The following is a 23,148-nucleotide window of genomic DNA, read 5'->3' as shown; positions in this document are numbered from 1 at the left end:
GTTCAGTAACCATCTATACTGACTCTTGATATGTATTTAGTATTTGTCATGTGACTGGCCAACTGTGGAAGCAACGAGGATTTCTCACTTCAAATGGACACTCAATTGCTAATGCCACAGAAGTCAACAATCTTCTGAACACTATCCTGTAACCCAAAGAAATTGCAGTCGTCCACTGTCCAGGTCATTCCAAAGACAGTACTGAGATTGCTGCCAGGAACCATATGGCTGATGCAGCCGCAAAACCAGCAGCCATTCAACCTGTTTCTGACAACTCTAACTCTCGCCTCTTATGCATCACATCATCCAGCCCAACCTCCATATACCAGCACCTTCAACCAACAGAAGTCCAGGAGTGGAAAACCAAATATGAAGGCATTAAAGGGACAGATGGCATCTGGTGAGTACCTGACAGGCATCCCATCGCCCCCAGAGCTGTTCTTCGCACGCTTGCCCTAAGAGCCCATCGTCTAAACCACTCTGGTAAAGAAAGTCTAACGCGCATGATTGGTTCGCGCCTGGCATTTATGTAGAAGCCGCCAGGATTATCAACTCCTGCCCTGCATGCCAAGCATTTAATCACAAAACAAGAAAAAGTATTCACAAAGGGGGGAGGCCATGGGCCTATTTACCATTTCAAAGACTCCAGGTCGATTATATAGACTTACCAAAGGCCTTCCACTATAAGCATTGTTTAGTAGTAATCGACCAGCTCACCGGATGGTCAGAAGCTTTCCCTGCTTCACGAGCAGATGCCTTGACTGTAATTGAAGCCCTCCTTAGAGACATTATACCAAGATTCGGACTTCCTGAAGTTATTGAATCAGATCGAGGCTCACACTTGACTGAAAAAATATTGCAAGAAGTGTATAAGGCTTTAGGAATTCAAGCACAGTTTCATACCCCTTACCACCCACAATCCTCGGGTCAAGTAGAAAGGTTTAACCTATCCTTGAAAACCCTTTTAGGAAAGATCTGTGCCGAAACCAAATTAAAATGGCCTGAAGCCTTACCCATTGTGTCGTTTGCTCTTAGAACTAAGCCACGCAAACCTCTAAATCTGTCACCCTATGAGTTATTATTTGGTCATCCCCCACCTTTATACAAAGACTGGCAAAGTCCACATATAAGCCTGTTTGGGAGAGATGAAAAATTAACTGATTATGTCTTGTCATTACAGCAGTCTCTCAGTTCTCTTCACAGGTCCGTAGCATTGGTACAACCAGTACCCCTTGACACCAACCTCCATCCATACTGACCCGGCGATTAGGTGTGGATCAAAAAGCATTGACAACAGAACTGTTTGGCACCGCGATGGGAAGGTCCCTTTCAAGTCCTGCTAACAACTCACACGGTGGTCAAGGTCACCAAGAAAAAAATCCTAGATCCATCATGGCCACTTAAAACTCAGTAAAGAGCCAGCATCACCAGCACCACCAGATAAACAAACTATAGCCACTAACGTTAACAAAGCAGCCTTAGCCAGTAATAACTGGTTTAGCGGATTAGCTAGTTCGTTTAAATAGACTATCAGTAACTGGCTAAGCTCTCTTCTAACCCCCATGCTTTCTTTACTTGCCATGTTCATTATAGGATGTACGTTTGCATCTTGTATTATCGCTTATGTAAAAAGGCAGTTTGCATGTGCAACACAGAATAAGTACGTTATGTACACTCAAAAATAACAACCCCTAATGTCAGCCACTGAGCTTACGTTCACGGCTGAAAAGGGGGACTTGTCAGAAAAACAATATAACCCGCAAAAAGCAGATGACCCCTTGCTGAACAGAGGATCTAATGCTAAACTTTTGCTGACCTTTCCCTAAGCTTAAAAAAAAAAACTTTTGCTGACAGTAAGCAAAACCATGAATCTTTTGCTGACAAGGTTAATCACAGAACCAGTTCCAAACAGTCTAAAGCTGTGTCCTGCAACTTTGTAACAGCAGACAAAAGACCTTGAATGCACACGCAGCTATGTAACAGTTAATGTATAAATATCAAGCTGTAAACTCAGGTCGGGGGGCTCTTTTGTCTTTGGACATTGAGCACCCCTCTGCAGAGCAATAAAGCATCTTGCCAACACCCTCTCGTTCTCGGCCTAATTGATCGCAGCTAGGAACAAGCCCAAAGATGGGAGGAGGCCAGTGTTCCTCAGTATATGAACACACCCTTCAGTGTATGGGTGCTACACAGTAGCTGGCCTATTTCCCCAACAGAGGGTGATCCGGACGGATCTAAACAGACTCATGCAACGGGCAGATGAGAACCTGATGGTGTTCAACACTGAGGGATGCAGGGTTCTCCACCTTGGGGGGAAGGACCTGCACCATGCTTATAGGCTTGGTAGTGCTACACTGGTTAGCACTACAGATGAAGGGGACTTGGGGCATTGTGGTTGACCATGAGATGAACATGAGCCTTCAGCGTGATGCTGCGGCTAGTAAAGCGAGCAAAACACTGGCTTGCATCCATAGACGCTTCTCAAGCAGATCCCGGGACATCGTTCTCCCACTGTACTTGGCCTTGGTAGGGCCGCAGCTGGAGTGCTGCATCTGGTTTTGGGCTCTGCAGTTTGCGGGGGGATGTGGAGGTGCTTGAGGGGGAGCGGGGGGAGCCGTACGCGTGATCAGAGGTCAGGAAAACAGACCTAATGATGAGGGGCTGAGGGCAATGGGGCTATTCAGCCTGGAAAAGCGCAGGCTCAGGGGTGGTCTGGTGGCCGCCTGTGGGTTTATCGGGGATGCTCATCAGGATCTGGGGGAATGTCTGTTCGCTGGAGTCCCCCAAGGGGTGGCAAGATTGAAAGGTCACAAACTCCACTGTGACCGATTCTGGCTGGACATGGGAAAGAACTTCTTCACTGTCCAAGCCCCCAAGGTTTGGAACAGACTACCACCAGAGGCGGTTCAAGCACCCACTTTGAATGCCTTCAAGACACGTTTGGATGCTTATCTTGCTGGGATCCTATGATCCCTGGTGACTTCCTGCCCCTGGGGCAGGGGGCTGGACTCGATGATCCTCTGGGGTCCGTTCCTGCCCAAATGTCTATGAAATCTATGAAATTCAGAGCAAGTGGTGGTGTTCTGGCGTTTGGTCCCACTGGGAGTGGCTCAGGGCTACTCGGTGGTCCAGACCCGGCCTTGAGCATCAGGATTTGGCCTGTGCTGCCTCCCCCGGCCTCGGTCAGCCCTGCCTGTGCAATCCAGTGCATTGGGGAAGCGCAGCCCAGCCCTGAGCTTCCCCAGTGGGCCCTGCCTGTGCAATCCAGTGCGTGCTTTGCAGCCCACGGGGCTCCACAGGACACTTAACAGCAAGCGAGCAGTGGTCAGCTGCCGCCGCACCCCAGCTGCCCCCTGGGCAGCCCTGGACTGCAGATAACATGGCTGTGAAGGCCAGGCCTGGCCTGTGAGACTGAGCACCCTAGCTACAGAGTCATCAGACGTTCCAGTCGGCACTGACAACTGCCTCTGCCTGCGCACCTCCTCTCAGTGGGGACGTGTTCACCTTGGGCTGATTGGGTGGGGGTGGTCGGATGTGTGGGGCATCCTCAGGGTTTGGTAGGAGACTGGGGGGGGCACACAGGCGGGGGAGTGTTGCGGTACGGACATCACGCCCCAGCCCCTGCTCCCCACAACATGGCCGCCAACCAGGCACGAAAGCGCAGCACGGCCCCGCCCCTTCCTCCATTGGTTGTCGCCATGGCAACCTGAACTCACACGTCACCCCTTTCCTTCCTTTCTCCCCTAATTCTTTGCGCCTCGCGCTCCTCAACTCTCGCGAGATGGGAACGCGCAAGCCCCAGCTCTCTTCCTCTGTGATTACCCCGGCCTCCCAACAAAGGGGGGAGGGTACTGAGCTGGCTCGGCTTCCGCCGCGGCGCGGAAGTGACGCGGAGAATCGAGGTTCTGACAGGTGCGGGGGTGGCGGCAGGTGGATGCGGGGCCGGGTTGGAGCCAGCCACTTCCGGTGAGAGCTGGGACCCTGCCCCGCCCGGGGGGCCAGCGGGGGGCGTTGCGGGGCGTGGGGCAGGAAGGAAGGTGTCACCCGTGGTACCGGCTGCGGGGGTTGGGGGATGAGGCTCTGCCTGGGAGCTCTTGAGTTGCACTGACAAGTACATCACCGCGGGGCAGGGGCTTGCGGGCCCTGCTGCAGGGGAAGGGCAGGGCTGTGCTGTCAGGGTCCAGGGCCGTCTGGTGCGGGGGTTAGTCACGGTTTGCATAGGATGGTCCTGCCTTAGGCCTGGGGTTGGACTAGATTGGTGTTTGTCAACCCGTGGGTGGAGACCCAAAAGTGGGTCACAAGAATATATGAAAGGGTCAAGAAGGAACTTTAAACACGGGTTCTCCTTTGAAGGAGAAAAACATGGGAAACTGTGGCTGTGCCCATGTAGGATGACAGAGATCCAGGCTGCGAGGGGCTGCTTGGGGTCGCCATGCCCCTCTGCCCCACACACAGGGCTTGGGGGCAGCAGGTTGGGACTGGCCTTTGATGTTAACAAATGGGTCCTGGTACAAAAAGGGTTAGGAACCCCTGATCTCCACAACCTCTGGATTTCCCTTCCAGCCATGCTTTGCTACAAGAACGATGGTGCTTGCAATATATTATTATTGTTGTTGTTGCATTACATTGTTATACTACCTTTTATTACGACATTATATTGTAATGATAATTACAAATACAGCAGTCTTATGTAGAGTTTAGATCATGGTTTGTATGGGATGGTTTGGAGAGGGATGAGCCTGCCTCAGATAGGGGGTTTGATTAGGAGACCTGTGGAGGTCCCTTCCAGTCCTGCTTCTCTGTGACTCCATATGACTATTATTTTTGAATTCTTATATATTATGTTATTGTATTAGTTAGAAGTATAATATTATACAGTAGTTACTTACTAGCAGGCAGTGGCCAAAGTATAACTGAACATTGCGTGGCTTTAAATTAATATGTTCTCTAATAGAGCAGCAACATAATAACAAAACAACACTAACCAGGACAACGCTAAGTGAGGAGTACCTGTAATTGCCACTACTACTAAAAAAACAGTTATACTTGGATTTATAGCCCACTGTATCCATAAGGCGTGACACCGCTTGCAGGAACAGGCACACAGCACACAGATAGCAAACAGCAGCCAACTCCCCAAAATGCCACTCTCTCTCCTGCACCTCCCACCCCAACCATGAGTTCCCTGCTCATAAAAAAGCAAACCTTCTGGCCAGTTCTAATCCTGTTTCCCAGCCACCATGTCATCCAACTATAAGAAACCCCTCTGACTAAGGAAAGATAAAGAGAGAGAAATACTGGTTCCTCTTGTGCTCAAAAAGGAGGGAGTGGCAGAAAGTTTGGGAAAGGTTATTTATTGGAAGTGGAAATACCTTACATGAAAAAAATAGTTAGGAAAACTGTGCAAAGCTGCTCCCTTACTACTTCTTCCCTGCCAAACAAAAACAGGGCATTGACAGGCAGATCCATTTATCACATAATCAAGAAACTGAAATACTCAGTATGTGCAGGGTATAAGGCACCAGAGATTGCTGAGAAATACTGAGAGGCAATGTGCGATATCCTTTATTGGACCAACTGAGTGGTTGGGATAGATAGAGGCAAGCTTTTAGGTATCATGGTACCTTTCCTCAGTCCTGAGGGTGATATCTGAAAGCTTGCCTGCATCTATACCAGGGACTGGCAGTTATTTTGGGCAGAGGGCCACTTACCAAGTTCTGGCAAGTTGTCGAAGGTCGCATTTCCCTCTCCAGTGCAGGGCAGCAGGAACAGCCCCATGGTCCCAGGCCAAAAGCCTCTGCTAGGCAGGGGCTTCTGGTTGGGGAGCCTTGCTGCTGGGTCCTACTGCCCTTGGTTCCTGTCATCTTTGACAGGCAGCCAGGGGTTTCTGGTTGGGGAGCCTTGCTGCTGGGTCCTACTGCCCTTGGTTCCTGTCATCTTTGACAGGCAGCCAGGAGCAAATAAATATTAAATATTCTAAATTTTTTAGGGGGCCCACGGGCCGGATAGAGTGGCCTGGCGGGCTGGATCCAGCCCACGAGTCATATTTTGCCCACCCCTGATTCTATACCAACCATGCAGTTGGTTCAATAAAAGATATCATCCACAAGAATTTGTTCCACTCACATTTTATTTTTTGGACTATCAGGGCAACAACATCACCTCAACACTACTGAGAAATATCATGGGATGGATGTATACATAAAGAATCTGCTCAGGGCAGAACAGGAACCATTTGGGAAGCAGTGTCCATATCTTTGTGGCTGGGGGAAACAAGAAAGCTATTGGAAGTTAAGGGGTAAAAATAAGACTCTTTTCTTTTTGTTTCCTGAGAGCAGGAAATGGGGGTGGTTTGAAATAACTTCTTTCTAAGGCAAAAGAGAAAACTGAGAGCTCCAGTCCCTAACTAGAGAAGAGTGAAGTGGATCAACTGAGGATACAGATTGATTCTCCTATTCTAGCTGTTGAGTATAGAAGAATCCACTAATTGAATGTTGGAATCATTGGATTTTGTTCTGTTTCTTTCTACCTAGGTGGTTCAGGATAAAACAGAGTTACTTGGCCACTGTCCCTATCCAACCGGAGCAATGTTTTCAGATTTGGATTATGACATCGAAGAGGATAAACTGTGAGTGTTTCACTTTTCTTTCCAACAAGTACTCACTCCTTCTGCCTAGTGGGGATGGAGCGTTATGGTGGCGGTGAACAGAGCCAAATGTTTTCTGTTGCTCTGTAGTGACTCCATCTACCTTTCTGATTGCAAGCCTTGTTGATAATGTTCTTATCTGGAGACCTTACCTACAGAGTGGTTTACACTGACGAGAGGGGAGTACCAAGGAAGAAATGGAGAATGTGGAATTCTTAGGTCTCTGAAAGGGGGCTGGAAAACACCTGACATGAAACCGCTGGAAAAATAGTTAATGGGGGAGGAAAATACAGGCAGTTGTTATTGTGAGACTAGTGCTAAATGCCAGCTGCATCTTATTCCTGCTGCATAATTATTTATATAACTCTCAGACACAGACCTGATAAAATGACTTTGAAAATATTTGTGCATCTTAGGTATGTTTCACAGAATCCAGGGAAGGTGGATGCTTCTTCCACCTCTTCTCCCTTACACTTTCTGCTCCCAATGACAGAAGGAGGTGGCATAGTTTTTCCCCAACATGGCATTTGCTCCCTTGAGCCAGACTATCATTACATGCATAATCATTAATCTCTAGACTTTGCGCACATGAATCTAAATCAGGGGTATCTAACTCATTGGGCTGTGGGGCCAGGTCTGTAGCACAGGGGTGGTCTGTGGGCCAAATCGGGTCTTCAGACTGGCCTGGCATGTCAAATCCAGCATGTAGTGACAGTCTGGTGCAGCCATGCATGCAGCAACCACCACACCCACCCCATGTGCCACGTGTAGTGCTGGAACTGGCCCTGTGTACTGAGCATAGCCATGGGACTGCAGGCTGAATCCAACCCATGGAGCATATTTTTATGCCATGATCCCGTTCCCCACCAAAATCTAAATCTTATTTGTGCAGGTTCCTGCAATCTAAGCTGGTAAGATAAGCAATAATATGATGTATTCAGATGGAAGGGATGCAATGTGCTTTCATATTCTAGTGTCTCCAGCATCTTACACACAGATGCAGGTATGCTTCTACCTGCCTGTGCTAGTTATTACTTGTATCTCCCTGTTGTTCTAGGGGAATCCCCACTGTTCCTGGGACGGTAACCTTGCAGAAGGACTCTCAGAATCTTATTGGGATCAGCATTGGGGGAGGAGCACAGTACTGCCCCTGTCTTTATATTGTTCAGGTAAGTACTTATGGCAGAGAAATCTTTGTAAAGCAAAGTCAGGTGTGCGAGTTGAGAGTTGAAGGAGTCCTGAAGAACCTTCTTTTTCAGTTTTAGTTAGCGTGTGAAGTATTCTTTGTCTCTTTCTGGTAAATAGGAATGTCTCAGATGGGTAGATAAAACTGTGTAAGGATAAATTTAGGGCTTCTGAATTAGCACATCCTCCCTATAGTATATCTACTGAGTGCTGAGAGCATGTTAAAATGTACAGGGATGGGAGAGAGTAGCACCTTCTGTGTGAGGTTCTCAGCTTTAGGAAACTTTGCCCTAGATGATATACAAAATGAAGATGACAGTCCAAGAAGGAACTGGGTGATTAGTCCATCTCTGCTTCTGTGAGGGTTTATTACAGTTATGGGTTCAGATGCAAGGGGAAATGAAGCTTCCTCATAAACTAAACTAACAAAATCAGAGCAAGAAAATAACTGGCAGGAAAATAATTATTTCTTCTTCGTTACTGTCTTTGTTCATCGCTTCATTCTTCTTCCCCTCTTTACTCATTTGCGTTTTCCTCTACTGTTCTTCCCGTCTCCCAGGTTTTTGATAACACTCCAGCAGCCCTAGATGGAACTGTGGCAGCTGGTGATGAAATCACAGGAGTAAATGGGAAGTCAGTCAAAGGGAAAACCAAAGTGGAGGTGGCCAAAATGATACAGATAGTAAAGGTAAGTGGTAGGAGGGGGCCAGTGGAATAGGTTAGCTCACTGTGTATGTATTTTTGTCCAGCAGTAGAGGTGATGTCCACTGCTCATTTCCAGAATGACACCTCAGGCTTTGCTTTTTCTTCCAGGGGGAAGTGACAATTCACTACAACAAACTGCAAGCCGATCCAAAGCAGGGCAAATCCTTGGACATTGGTAAGATGCACTGGTTTTGTCCTTTGCTCATAAGGTTGCCATGTTTGGCAGGTTGTGAAGAGGGTAATGGAGAAATCTGAGCTGAAACCAAAATAAAATTTCTTTCATTGCTGCTTCTTAATTCTCATGCTTTTAAAATTAACACTGTCAGGATAAACCATGGGCTAAAAATGTCTTGATGTTATGAAGAATGGTGCATTATTCAAAATGAGAAAAGTTCTAAATGATAACGTGATTCTCATCGTTGTAGCTTGTTTTTCTGTATCATACTCAGTTTAGACAGTGAAATGTGTTGCTTGTTGTTGTTTTGCTTTTTTAATACATACTATCTTTGTGGGTACATTTGGATTTCCAACCGTGCATTGAAAAGTTTCAGTCCCAAAATGCTGTTTCTGGTTTCTCATTTCGGAGACTCACAAGAGCATTCCTTTCCATATTGTACAGCTATGTGTACTCCATTCCCAGTGTCTGACAAAGTAGGCTGTAGCCTACAAAAACTCATCTTCTCAAACAAGTTAGTTTCTCAAGGTGACCCCTCCTACCCTGCCTTCTGTATAGCTATATGGCTCGGGTTATTTTTTTAACAAAACCTAAACAGGGAGTTTGACCTATATAAGTGTCCTCTTTAAATGTGGCCACCTTCATGCCCTTTGGAGAACCTGAACAGGACAAAGAGCAAAGTACATTCCTACTTACCTATTTCTTTAATTCTTGGTTTCCTTCCCCCTTGTTAGTGAAGGTGTTGACAAACCAAAGGGAAGTTAGCTGGGAAATGGATTTCTGAGGAAAAATATGAGCAAAGGCAGGTCTGATTTTTCAAAGTGCTGGATATCCATGTCTTCAGCTGACATTAGTGGGAACTGCAGCTGAACTGTTGGCTCTGAAGACACATAGTTCAGTCATTTATTTCAAAGAGGCTGTAACTGTCTACAGGAATTTAAAGGTTATTACTACCAAAGGGCAGTGGAATTCTTTAGAAAGGGTACAGGAACTTTTAACTCCTAGTAAATGGAAATTTAGCTGAGCAGTAAAATCTACCTGCCGTACTCTTATATTGTTCTTCTAACTTCTTTGGAATAATAAAATGAATACCCTAATCAAGATATGGTCCCAAATCTTGGGAAATAGTTCAGGAGAATCTATTACAGGCCTGCACTGCCTATGCCAAGATCTTCCTCATATGTAATTTCTGTGGCATTCTCTCTCCGTTCACTTCCTCTCTAAGCTCTGCTGAATTAGACTCTGTCTGACCAGTGTGAAATTGGACGCCTGAGAGTTCTGTTCAGCGTGTTCTTTGTGACTCTGAAAACCACACTACTTCTGAGTTGCAAATCTCTCTTGGTTTGTAGTGCTGAAGAAAGTGAAGCACCGGCTGGTGGAGAACATGAGCTCTGGGACAGCAGATGCCCTAGGACTGAGCCGAGCCATCCTTTGCAATGGTAAGTAGTAGGAATAAAAGGCACCTTCCTCTTTGTCCAGTAAATATAATGGGAAAATTCCTGTGATCATGGCTATCGCCATTCATGATTGTGTGATGTAAACACATGTATCTTTAGTATGAAGGGAAATGAGAGAGCCCTGAATTTTTTTTCTTGGTGGAGCATTCTGGTTTTACAATTGCTTGACAATAGAATTCCATCTTCATGGTCCAACTGCAAAGCAGTTTGATTCAACAGCATGTCTGTCCTTTTACAGGGTTAGCATGTACCTGCCAGTTTCCTTTCTCTAACTAGTTTAACTATCAGGCATTTGCTTCAGTTGTGATGTCTTGTCATATATAAAATTGTATCTGTTCTAAAATCTGCAGCACGTCTGCCTGGAAGTGTCCTACAGGCTTAAAAGGTTGGATGCAAGAATACCACCTGAATTGAATGGTTATACTCCTTTATAACAATGTCAGCAGCAGCAAGAAAATGCAGATTTACAGTTCCCTTTGCAGTTCCCCAATGGTATGTGGTTCAGTATGCTTCCTGTCCCTCACTGAGGCAGAATGTGCTGACATGCAGCTATTACATTCCATCTCCGTGAGTGAGAGCTTTGTTACTGAAATTGAGCTGCTCTTGGTGAGAGGGCTCCACTTTTGTGTGGTTTTAGAATCCTCAAGTTACTGTCAGATTGTGGCTGAAGGTTTAGACCTGACTACAAGCATAGGTGAAACAGTCTTTCCAAAGACATGACTTGGCCTTCAACATCTAATAGTCTAGGACAGGGATTTTCAACATTTTTAACAAGTGTACCCCTTCGGTTTCAAAAGATTTAGCTCATGTACCCCTTTATATTTTTTTCCTTGTTTTTAAGGGTGGGGTGCAGATCGAGGCTCCTGTGGTGAGGGAAGGAGTAGGGCTGGAACAGGGGCAGACACTGCATAGGTGAAGGGAGAAAAAATTTGGTGGGGCTGAGCATACATGCAACCCCCAGCAGGTAAGTCTGGGGAGGGAAGGGGCAGGAGGAGGGGCAGGGCCATGGGGGGGGGGAGATCAAGGCCCCCTGCAGTGAGGGAGGGAGTGGGACATGGGCAGGAGCAGGGGCTGGGGTGAGTGGGGCTCCGTTCACTCCAGCCCCTGCTCCTGGCCTGCTCCCTTCCTCTCTGTTGGGTCCTTGATCTGCTTTCCCTACCCCAGTAGTGAGGGAGGTAGTGGGGCTCGAGCCCTCTACAGTGCAGGAGGGAGTGGGCAGGGGCAAATCATTCACCCCCTGCTGCTGCCACACTCCCTCCTTCACTGTGGGGATTGTCCCATGACTCAGCCCAGCTGGGGCCCTGTTCACATTGAATGGGGTCCCAGCTGGGCCAGGTCATGGGGCAAGCAGATCCTGGCAGCTGGACCAGCAGCCTGGCATGGGGTAGCCAAAGTGGTGGGGGGCACGTTCCCCCACCTTTGGTTTCCCTGCTGTGCATGCAGTGGCAGGAGATGCCCACTTGCACCCCTGGACAAGCCACCAGGCTCTGATTGTCCCATGACTTGGACCAGCCAGGGCCCATTCATGGTGAATGGGGCCCCAGCTAGGTCAGGTTGTGGGACAGTCCGTACAGTGTAGGAAGCAGTGGGGCAGGGGCAGGGGGTAAATGATTCACCCCTGCCCCATTCCTTCTTGCACTGTGGGGCGGTCTTGATCTGCAAGCCCAGTCACAAGGCTGAGCCAGGCTACACTCGGGGCAGGCGTACCCTCTACAACCTTTCTAAGTACCTGTAAGGGTACATGTACCAGCAGTTGACAACCCTTGGTCTAGGAGCTCACGAGAACCAAATAAATTAACCTCTCTGGCACTGGTGGATCTCTGATGGAAGGGTGCTGTACTGATGTCTGACATATTTATTGTGTACAACCTCGTTTATTCTTAGTATACTGATAGTACATAGCTGTGTCTGGGTATTTTGTGAGGCAGGGAACATTCATTAGTCTTTCTTGTTTGAATTGTGCATTAACAGTCCAGGACAGGTTTGCTTCCAAGTGGCATGCTGCTCGGGCCCCGCTAGCAGGTAGAGGTGCACTGATACATCAGTCCAATATCGGATTGGCACCAATATAAAGAAAATTTACTCTATCAGACAGGCTTTTTTTGCTTGATGTAGTTGATAATGTGGCAGATAAATGCCCCATGCATCTGTGCAGCCACAGCATATCGGCTGATAAACATCCAATTTCCAATATACAGCCCAGCAGCTTGAAGAGCAGTGTCCAGCTGGTAAGTCTGTTGTGGTAGAAGGGGATGAGGGAGGGAATGGGAGTGGGCACAGTGGGTAGAGTGCAGATCAAGGCCCCTGCGGTGAGGGAGGGAGTGGGGCAAGGGCAGGCGCTGCCCAGCCGGGGTGGGGTGGGGCGGGGCGGGGCAGGGCAGAGCACAGGATGGAGCCACAGCTTGTCCAGCAGGTGCAGGGGTAAAGGGCAGCTCCTGCCGCTGTGCATATCCTGGGAGGACATGGGGGGCATTTGCTCCCAGATCTGCGTGGGGTGGGGTGGGCTGGCGCTGCAGACTGGGGCTGCATCAGAGTCTTGCCAGTAGGGTTTAGGCCAGGCTGCACTCGGGCCAGGCAGTAGCACTGGGAGAAGGGCTTGGGAGGAGCTACAGTGAATTTTGCAGTGGCTGCAGCCCCCCGAAACCTCCCTCCCAGTGCTGCTGCCGCCCACCCTGAGCAGAACCTGGGCCAGCCCCTGCCGGGAAGAGCCCAACACAGCCCAGGCCCCAACCCACAGTGGCAGCCCACCCCACCCTGTGCAGATCCAGGGGCATGTGCCCCCCCCATGCCCTCCTGGGGTGTGCACAGCAGCAGGAGGTGCCCCCCTGTGGCTCCATTCCATGTCCTGCCCCGGCTGTGCAGCACCTGCCCCAGCCCCTTCCTCACTCCCTCACCACAGGGACCTTGAACTGCACCCCCCCATGCCCTTTTCCTTCTTCTTCCCCTTCCATCACAACAGACTTCAAGCTGCTGGGCTGCATATCAGAAATTGGATCTATATTAGCTGATATGGCTCCTTAAAAAATCAGCTATCAGTATCGGCCCAGAAAATCTCTATTAGTGCACCTCTCTTAGCAGGGGCTGCAGCAGCAGAGGCCATGAGCTCTGGGGGCTGCATGTACCCTCCTCTCCCCACACTTGCTGTTTTCCTGTCCCCCCACATTGTGCACTAGGACACCCTGACTCACTGGTAGCTTTGTGGCTGTGAACACCCCAGCTGCACTGTGCCACCCAGGCATCCTGGGCTACAGGGTTCACTGGGCAGGAAAGGGAGGCTGGAAGGAGGGGGAGCCCAGAAGGTGGAGCCCCCTACCTGCTGCTGCAACCGGAACAATGAGGGGCACAATGGGCAGTTTAACTCATTATGGACTGCCAGTTGCACAACCCTTTTCTAGAAATATCCTCTTCCCCACTTTTGACTTCCAATAGGTGCTTAGGTAAACTAATCTAAATTAGGTTTTTCCCATAGGACACTCTCTTTTGCAGTTTGTGACTGCTGTAAATAGATCTGCTCCCATCCCCTGGCATACCTGCTGCATCACTGTCTGCCACATCTACTTAGGGAGCTCATAAAATAGTGTCATTGGGGATCTTTAATCGTAGGCTGGGGCCAGAGGATGCCTGAGATGTGTGAAAATCAGTTACCCAGGCAGTGAATGGCCTGCTTCTTTGAGCCAAGCAGATCCTTATGTCTTCCAAATTTGGGCATCCTAACCCCATACTCTGACACTTTTTCCCTCTAGATGGGTTGGTGAAGAGGTTGGAGGAGCTGGAAAGGACTGCAGAGCTGTACAAAGGTAAACTGTCCTCTTCTGTTAAACATCTGGATTGAGGTGGGTGGAAAGGATGAGATACTGTATCACAGTTGCATTATTTGTGTTCTTTTTTCCTCTCACTACAGGCTTGACAGAACACACCAAGGGTCTTCTTCGAGCTTTCTTTGAACTATCCCAGACACATAGAGGTAAGCAGACTGAAAGAGCTTCAGTCTTCAGCCTTGTTACAGGCTGGATCTTCATCAGAGGTGGGGAATGGAAGACTATTATCATATCAAAAATTATTATCATGTTAAATCTTGGAAACATTAGACTTAGTCCTCATTTGAATGCATGAGCACCACACAAAGAAAAATAGATTCTAAAGATATAAACGAGGAAATGGAACATTTCCTTCTGAACTGGTATTGAGCCAGTTTTCTGTCCTGGTGTTAGAAGGCATTGTGCTTCTAGGCATCACCTTACGAGAGAGGTGAGTGTGGCTCTGAAAACCCATGGTTTTTAAGAGTATTTATACACATACTTTTCTGTCCCACAGTGCACTGGAGATCCACCACTTTGGAGCTGACTCGCTTAATTGAGTCTGCGCCGACTGCAAGCTGAGGTGAAATGCACATCAGTGCACAAAAAATGGCGGCAGTGTCTTCTTGAGCTAAAGCATCTTCAGTGAGTTTTAGTTCATTACGCTGCCACCATTTTCTCAGCACTGATGCGCATTTCACCACTTATACAACTGCAAGCAGCACCCGGCACTCTTATAAGCACCCAGCGCTTACATGTGTAAAACTGCCCTAAGGATCCTGTGGCACCCTGTGGTAACAGGATTGTTACCCTGCTCCTGGCCATTTGCATCTTATTTTGGGCAGAGGTTGATCATGAATGACGCATGCCCTTGGCAGCTGCAAGGCACAGCGGTGGTGGCAGGAGCAGGGTGGTGGTAGGTAAGAGAGCTCCCGCAGACACTGCCTGCACTGTTGGCAGTTGCGGGGTGGCGAGCCCCAACCAGGGGTCATCGACCACGCGTAGACACTGCCGGCAGCCAGCAGCAATCGCTGATCATCCACAGGTGCCATCGGCAGTGTGGGCAGCAAGCAGCGACTACCCGCAGGTGGCACCAACAGTGTGCCAACAGGCACAGGTGGCGCCTTTTTCATAGTGGGTGCACTGCCACGCTCAGGGGGTACATGTGCACCCCTATGCATCACCAGTGTTCTTGATGGCAGGCCCCTTATCCATCTGCATTTATTATTTTCTTTACTCAGCATTTGGAGATGTTTTCTCAGTCATTGGCGTACGGGAGCCGCAGCCAGCTGCCAGTGAAGCCTTTGTGAAGTTTGCAGATGCCCATCGCAGCATTGAGAAGTTTGGAATCCGCCTTCTGAAAACCATCAAACCAGTAAAGACCCAAACTGCAAGCTGGGGATGGGCTTTAGCACTGAAGAAGGAGGGAAGGATGGGAGAAGATGCTAGAAATGCAGGATCTGGATCTGGGGGGTGGTTTTAAAAACTGTGGTACAGTACAAGCAATTAAATATGACACTTCAGAAGTGTTCCTTAAAGGAATTGTCTAGCTCAGTGGTGCTTAAGCTTTTGGCAGTGCAGGCTAGATGAGTGGTGTAGGGCTGGTCCGAGGCTCAGGTGTCATGACTGGACTCCAGGGGCCTGGCCCCAGGCCCTGTTGCCTGCCCCCTCCCGGCTGTCATGCACTAGGGGCCTGGCACTGCTCCCCTCCTGCTCCACATCAGGATTGGACCCTGGGGCCTGAACCCCCTGACCCTGTGGTCTGGGATCAAGCACCTGACTGAGTGTACAGGGCCAGGGCTCCCCATGCATCCATGGTTTGGGGGTTGAGCACCCCTGGTCAAGCTACAATACTTTATGTAAGACAATTATCTTAGTTAGTATGAAACCCTTCCCTGTTGTCTGACTGTGGCAGTGCATATTACCCCTTCTTAGTGCCCCTGAACTCAACTGTCACGCGTGCATACACAACCAAGTGTGCCTATTCTTCTCTTCGATGGCCAACACTAGTTGAGTAGGTAAATCTTCAGGGTCCAGTCATTGCCCTTGGCTGAGGCTGTCAAAAAAAAATACTACTTGTACCATCAGTCTAGTGGCTTTAGTGATATGGACACCTGTCCTACCATGAAGGATGCTGAGAATGCCTGGTTCATGGTATACATGCTGTCAGTCTCTTTTAGTTCTGTTTTAATGCATCTCTTCTTCCTCCTTAGCCCAACTACTATGCCAATTACCTTCATTAACTTGCATGGAGAGGTTTATATTATCTCTGGAATAGGCACTGGTGCAACCACTACTGCAGTTAGTTTTGGTGTCCACAGTTTCAAATGTACTGTATTTACCCAAATCCAAGAAGACTTTGAATTAAAGATGCCCTGTCCAAAATTGCATAACTAAATTCCATACATGGAAAATCATAGATTATATCTTCTGCTGGGTCTTTTCTCCTCCTGCCCTAAACACTGTGTGGTCACTCCCAGCTGTGATTCCCCCTTCCCTGCCAAATGAGCCATTTGGCCTGGGGCAGGCAGCAGCTCAGTTACAGTTTTAGCCCAGAATTGGGGGCCAAAGCCCAAGCTGGGCCATTACCTACCCCAGGGCTATAACTGAAGCTAAGATGAGGCTCTGTGACCATGCCAGTCTTACCTAATGGGCACCCTTTTCCTCGCCTGCCACGGCTTGCTGGTAATTTATAATGTAGGGAGGCTGCCCTCGAGTTTGTGTTTGGACTCGGTCCCTGTGGGTTCTTGGACCCCTTTTTGGGTCCCTCTCAAAATGGATGCCTCACGAGACACCCTCAGCCTTTGGGCTAGATGCGTGGCTCCACAACCACCTCTTTACCATGCCCCAAGCCTTGCTGGTGGTATTTAAATGTTGCGTCTCTGAGGGCCTTTAATATAGCTCGGCCTCCTGTCATCACCCGGGGTCTCTGCGCCCCACACTGGTGCTGGGCTCTGCTCACCCCCTTTGTCACCGCACCCCCTGGTGCTGGGTTCCCCACACTGTAGTGAGCCCCCAATGAGGCCTCCTCCTTACCCAATTGCCTCAGCCTGATCCACTGGCTTATAAACAGCAACCAAAATATGGGCCTTTGAGTCTATAACATAATACAAGCAGTTCAGGATGCAATCTGTTCCTTTAAAACAGTCAAAGCTTCCCCCCAGCACTAAGTGCCTTGTAGGCCAGGGTACCTGGTGAGCTCCTGGAGCCCCATTAGCTCTATATGTAGCATATCAGGCAGCTACAGCATCTCAGGGCAATTCTTCCCTGGAGGCTCCTTCCCTTGGCTGCTGCCAGAGGACTTACTACTGCTGGTCTGAGCCCTGGGGTTTATATGTGCCCAGGGCCCTGCCTTCTTTCTGTCAGCTGACTGGATGCAGGTGCAGGCTAATTCTGCACCTGTATCTGCACCTGCATCCCTTGTTAGCCTGCTGCCATAGTAACCTGCCTGTAGGGTTGCTGTCTAGTTCTTAGGGCCCTCTCCCTAGGCAGTTTCTGCTCTTAAAGGAGCAGGCACCTTAGTGCCCTGCGACAGGCTGTAAACTGAAATTATGTAAAATTAGTCATGAAATTAGGCATGCATTTTGAACATTTGGAAGAATGGACCAGGAGTTGTGGTTGATATTCCATCATGGGCAATTTTTAAATCAAGATGGGATTTTTTCCCCCCAAGATTTCAAAAAGTAATTAATTTGGAGATGTCTTATGGCCATGTTATATAGGAGATCAGAGATCTGTGATCATTACAGATAGTTGTTTTAGGTGTTATTATTTATGAATCATTGTTTTTCCCTAGATGCTGAGTGACTTGAACACGTACCTGAATAAAGCCATTCCTGACACAAGGCTGACGATCAAAAAATACTTGGATGTCAAATTTGAGTACTTGGTGAGTTCTTGCTTTTGACAGTTCTGGAGGAATTGTTTCATAGAATTATAGCATGAGGACACAAACTGGGAGAACCCCTGCATTTCTAACTGGCTGATAACTGGGTGGCAGGCTGCTCTGGGTGATGGTGGGAACTTATTTTAAACCTTTGTATTTTGTGTGTTTTAATCCTTTATAGTCTTACTGCCTGAAAGTGAAAGAAATGGATGATGAGGAGTACAGCTGCATTGTAAGTACCAAAACTACAGCAGGTTGTGTTTTTGTAGCACTCGGTTTTTGTGGTTGCAAACAAGTGTAGACAGACTTGTGTTCACCTGCATCCATGGATATCCCTACATTGTGATGAGCACTTTTAATAAACAAGTGTTCAAACCTGAAGGGGTTCAAGTGCAATTAAAAAAAAAAAAAACTGGAAGCAGTAACTTTTGTGGAACGCTAGTGCCATTGCACCCCTTTGGAACCAACCTTCTCTTCTGTATGTGTAGTCAGGACAGAAGCATACAAACAAGTTGTTATAAGGCAGAGGAGGAATTGGCCTTTTCAACATGTTGATTGCTGTTCAGTAATTGTCCATGTGCATGCTTCTCCCCTGTGGTACAGAAAAGGTAACCCATAGTAATTTTATCCCTCTTTTACTGGGGACCGAGCTGCGTCAGACTAGGTTTTATTTACCGTGCGGTAAGAGTGCCCATGTAGCTTAAGAGAAATTCTTTTGAAATGAGCTTTCCTTAAGAAATGTACTTTTAGAAATATATATTTAAATCAGAAGACTTCCTAAATCCTCACACCGCATAGAAAATTACTCATGGTGTTAGATACAGCTTTTTGAATTTTCAGAGTCCTTAGCTAATCCTGACCATCACCTTTGTAAAGGTAAACGTCTCAAGTTTCCCTATCTGTAAACAAAAGATGTGGCTTGTCCCAGGTCAGTATTAGAGTCTGGAGCTGTGGCTAAAACAAGTCTTGGCTCTGAGTGCTCTTCTCAGATGACTAGACAGTGCTGCCTCTCCGGTAACTAATAAAAGTTGAATAACTGAGCAGCCAATGACAGTATAACATCTTGCTATAGAAGAAGGGAAAATTTCTCAGCAGAATGCTTTTGCTGGGTTTTGGCACACGTAAAAGAGAAGCATATTTCAAAACCATCAGCACAAGAAAGCATGAGTGTCATTAGAGGGCACTGTGCACTTTGCTTGAGATACTCTGATCCTTTCCTCTCAAAAATGCTATGGGCTAATCAGTCGTTCCACGTGTTGGGAAGGCAGGAGTCACACTTACTGTTGCAAGTTCATGCATCCCACCTGCATTTTCTCAGTCCCTCAGATGTGGCCCATATGGGACCTGCATGCACATACAGAAGTTAAGCCCTGAGGATTAGTCCTGCTGGTTTCTAATGGGTCCACTGTCCACTACCAAATCCAGTTCAGCATAGCCAACTCGTCTTACTTTGTGTTGTTACTACTTCATAACTGTTGTCATGTAGAAGTCTTTGCAGCCATTTTAACTGTTGGCTCTCCTAAGATTGGGTGCTCAGAGCTCTAGACTCTTAAGTCATTAATCGTCTAGGAGTCCATAATGTTCAGGAATTCATGAATGATTTCACTCCACCCAAAAGGGCTGCTGTGTGATTGGTTTGGTGACTTGGGGTCCATGAGCTTCCATCAGTATAGAAGCTCTGTAGAAGCAGACCCTTCGGTGTGCTGCTCTTTGGGAGTCTCTAAAATAGTGTGGTGGTCTTGGCAGGCACTGGGTGAGCCCCTCTACAGGGTAAGCACTGGAAACTATGAATATCGTCTTATCCTACGCTGTCGCCAGGAGGCACGCACACGTTTTGCCAAAATGAGGAAAGATGTGCTGGAGAAAATTGAGCTGCTGGACCAGAAACATGGTGAGTGTGCCTTTGTCTGCAGTTTATGGGGGTTGGTCTAGGACTGACTCTTTGCTCTTGGGATCTTTCCTCATCTTAGCTGAGCAACCCTTGTTGCCTGCATCTCAGTGACCTTGTCCTCTCTGGTTCTGTGTTCCTCCATGAGCCCTTTTGTTTAGAGCATGAATGCGACTGCAACACAAAATTCTTTGGCTAGTCAGAGAGAGGAAGACTTGGTTACAGCCTTTGTATGTGGGTTTGAATGTGAAAGAGGGTGGGGGTGGACACAATGGCAAGTCACTGAACAAGTAAGACTGTATTTCTCCTTCCTACACGATCTGCTATATCCTGCACTGATTTACCTCCCCATCCACTCTACAGTCCAGGACATCGTGTTCCAGCTCCAGCGCTTTGTCTCTACCATGTCCAAATATTACGATGACTGCTATGCTGTGCTCCGGGATGCAGACGTTTTTCCCATCGAGGTGGATCTAGCACGCACCACCCTGAGCTATGGTCAGAAGGATGTCTTCACAGATGGGGCAGAAGAGGAGGAGGAGAATGGTGGAGACGGGGAGGGCAGTAGGAAGGAGGAAGCAAATGGTGAGAAGCTCATCGATGATGCCTGAATAAGCTGATGTGGCAGCTACAACAGACATGACAGAGACTGATAAAATCTATTTTAATGGCAGTTCATCCTTTGTGATTTTATATATAAAGTTCTGCCTGGGATGACTGTGCTTCAGGGGTGGGCAGATGAGTTGATGTGGTCCAGCCTCTGTCTTTCTTCTTCTCTCCCTCTTTGCTGTGTTCCCCCTCCCCTCCCCTCTAATTCCATTGTCAAGTCAGATGTGGAGGGGAGAGGGTTTATAGTCTAGAAACCCTCAAAAAATTCCACTTCCTAGTGTACCGTTCCATTGGTAGAGGGGCTACTACAGAGTGTGCAGGATGTGCTGCTGTCCCTCTGCTACTGCTTGCCTATGTAAGCTAACAAAACAGCAGTGGGAGAGGGATAGGTATGGATAGTTGGAAAATGCCCCCGGTTTGTTCTCACTACTTGTATAAAGGGCAGTCAACCAGATCACTCACCTCATTATTGACCAGTAGGGGCAGAGAGGTTTCCTCTGCCAACACTCCCAACTTTTAATCCTTATTTATTTACTAATTTACTGCCCCTTGAGGGGGATAGTAGAATATTGCCTGCCTTTCCCATTAATTCTATTGACTAGTTTGCCCTGCTGCTTCTGTCCCAGAAGAAACAGACAACCATCGTGTGCTGCTTTCTCCAAGGGATTGTGCCATCTTTTCCAGGAAATAGTTAGGAGTTATTCCTGAATGCAGCATCACCCTTCCCAAGGAAAGAGAGGGCCTTGTCGTTCCAGAAGAGAATCCTTTTCACCAGCAGAGAGGCAAATGGCTAGCTTGTAGGGACCAGTGCAGAAAGGCTCGTAGACTTTGAGGTGGAGTCAGGGGATTCTGGTTGGGGCATTCCCTTTCAGTCTTTCTTCTCTTGTATTTGCTTATGGTTGGCTTTAACCAAATGTGCTCCTTCTGGATGCAGTACCTCCTACGTGCACCCTTCCCCATGAGCCTGTGTGAAGGAGTATGTCCAATTTAAAACCAGGGAAGACATACTGTAGCCTTATAGTAGAGGGGGCAAGAGCCTCAGAAAGCTGCACGGAGAGGACAAAGTGAAGATGCGTAAACACAAGAGAGTAAGCAGCCATACTAAGCATAGAGCTTACTGCCACCTGTCGACTCTCCTTGCCCTTCCTTACACAACCATTCTGTTACCCTTACAGCATTGCTTTCAGGTCAGAGAGCTTAGCCAGACCTCATGGCTAATGTCCCTCTCGCCCTGCCTTGAACACAAGGAAAAAGGAAAAAAGAAAAAACTTAAAGGTGAGCATGGATCCTATTGGACCCCTCTACTTTTCTCTCTCCTCTTGGGGAATCTCAGTTCCATGAGAGGGCCTTTGGTATTGGCAGCTGGCAATAATACCTGTGGCAGGGTCTTTGAGGGTGATGGGTTTAGCTTCTCCCCAGCCCACAATGATGGCAGTGAGAGAAGCTATGCAATAGCATTAATTTATGTTGTATATATTTCTCGTTATTTTGTTTATAGAATCTCTTATCTTCTCCATCAGTGTGTGGGAGAAGGCTGTTTAGGGCCAGGCTGCTCTGGAAGACTTGAATGGGTTGTAATGTGTTTACTGATATCTGTAATAAAGAAAACACTATGTTTATTTTTTTTTCTTTTAAAAATCATTTTAGTGGTTCTGTCACTTCTCATCCCTTTACTGTAGTCCTAAGGTGAGATATAAAGTGTCTGAATTGTCCAGGTAGCTTTTGTCACATGCAAATTGACATAATGGTGATGGCTGCAGTATGAAGCCTGCTTTGCAAATAAGAAGTATGATGTACATAGGGCACTTCTGTGTATACTACTATTCCATGCCCTGCTGTGACTTGACTTAGAGGGCCATCATCCGTCTCATAAAACACAGTGCTCCATGTGTCTCATCCTATGGTACCTTCTCAAGCATGCCACATTAGATGCCACAAGCTTATGCTGATATTGAAGCCCTGCCCCTGAAAGGTTGCCAGCTGTGCCAGACATGCAAAGTAGCTTATAGGAATGTGCAAGACAATTGCAACTGGGAAGACTGAGTGCCACAAACCCACTTGCTGCAGTCATGTTCTACTCATTTTTAGAAACTTGACTGGCAGAAGACATTGGGAAGTCTGCCTTTGGAATGGCATATTGAGTAGCATTATGGCACCAAGTCTCATTTAAAAAGTTATTCAAATTAGTTCCTGCTGATGACAGGCCATTACTTCTTCAGTGAGAAGTAAAATGAGCAATTATGGTAATCAAAGAATTGGACCAACTGTGTAAAGGAAAGAACTGCAAATGAGCGATTATAAGGGCACAGGTCCTGAGTTACATGCTCAGTGCAACTTAACAAACAGAAAGGTAGAGGAGGCAATATACTACTTCTGTGATGCTTGAATTCGGAGGCTAGGAAGAAGGGTGTTTGTGCCCAAAAGCTTGCACAGAACAATTTTTCCAAATAAAAGATAACACATCTACCCAAAGAACCTTGTCTGCCTGTGAAGCTAGGTAAGATACTCAGTAAACAAGAGCAGCCCCTGGGCTGTTTCCAAATTATAACTTTTTCCTTACCCAAGCTTCTTTGCAGAGAAGCATATTAAGTTGGCATTAAAAGAGGGCTGGTTATATGTTTAGAATCTACGGGCTGAAATTAAGTGAAGGGTCCTGTTGGCTGAGTATTGAGAATAGGTTTGCTCCGGTTAAATCTATTTGTTTGGACTAGTCTTGCCATAGATGTGCTGACAGCTCTTGCTCTCACGTCATTTAAAAGCAGATGAACCAGACAATGCTCCAGAGAACGTTCAGAGAGAA

At 47.5% G+C, this 23,148-nt stretch overlaps 1 protein-coding gene across 3 annotated transcripts in view; it reads left to right on the top strand.

Moving 5' to 3' along the window:
• Positions 1-21,967, top strand: part of PICK1 (protein interacting with PRKCA 1) — a 54,407-nt gene extending 32,440 nt beyond the window's left edge. The window contains exons 1-13 of one of the 3 annotated variants that reach the window (XM_090043050.1): positions 3,807-3,912; positions 6,534-6,628; positions 7,704-7,815; positions 8,391-8,519; positions 8,645-8,711; positions 10,061-10,150; positions 13,912-13,965; positions 14,070-14,132; positions 15,207-15,340; positions 17,762-17,854; positions 18,033-18,083; positions 19,598-19,742; positions 20,103-21,967. In XM_090043050.1, coding sequence (XP_089899176.1) covers positions 6,588-6,628; positions 7,704-7,815; positions 8,391-8,519; positions 8,645-8,711; positions 10,061-10,150; positions 13,912-13,965; positions 14,070-14,132; positions 15,207-15,340; positions 17,762-17,854; positions 18,033-18,083; positions 19,598-19,742; positions 20,103-20,350 — 1,227 coding nt within the window. In that variant the 5' untranslated portion in view covers positions 3,807-3,912; positions 6,534-6,587 and the 3' untranslated portion in view covers positions 20,351-21,967. Of the gene's footprint in view, positions 1-3,806; positions 3,967-6,533; positions 6,629-7,703; positions 7,816-8,390; positions 8,520-8,644; positions 8,712-10,060; positions 10,151-13,911; positions 13,966-14,069; positions 14,133-15,206; positions 15,341-17,761; positions 17,855-18,032; positions 18,084-19,597; positions 19,743-20,102 lie in introns of those variants that run through there. The other 2 variants (XM_090043049.1, XM_090043051.1) reach the window with 2 other exon arrangements.
• Positions 21,968-23,148: the final 1,181 nt, after the last annotated feature.

Source organism: Crocodylus siamensis, chromosome 4, assembly GCF_052110815.1.
Source record: "Crocodylus siamensis isolate JL-2025a chromosome 4, ASM5211081v1, whole genome shotgun sequence".
Classification (NCBI taxonomy): domain Eukaryota; kingdom Metazoa; phylum Chordata; order Crocodylia; family Crocodylidae; genus Crocodylus; species Crocodylus siamensis.
Note: the sequence above shows the minus strand (reverse complement) of the source record. Positions and strands in the feature narration are given on the sequence as shown.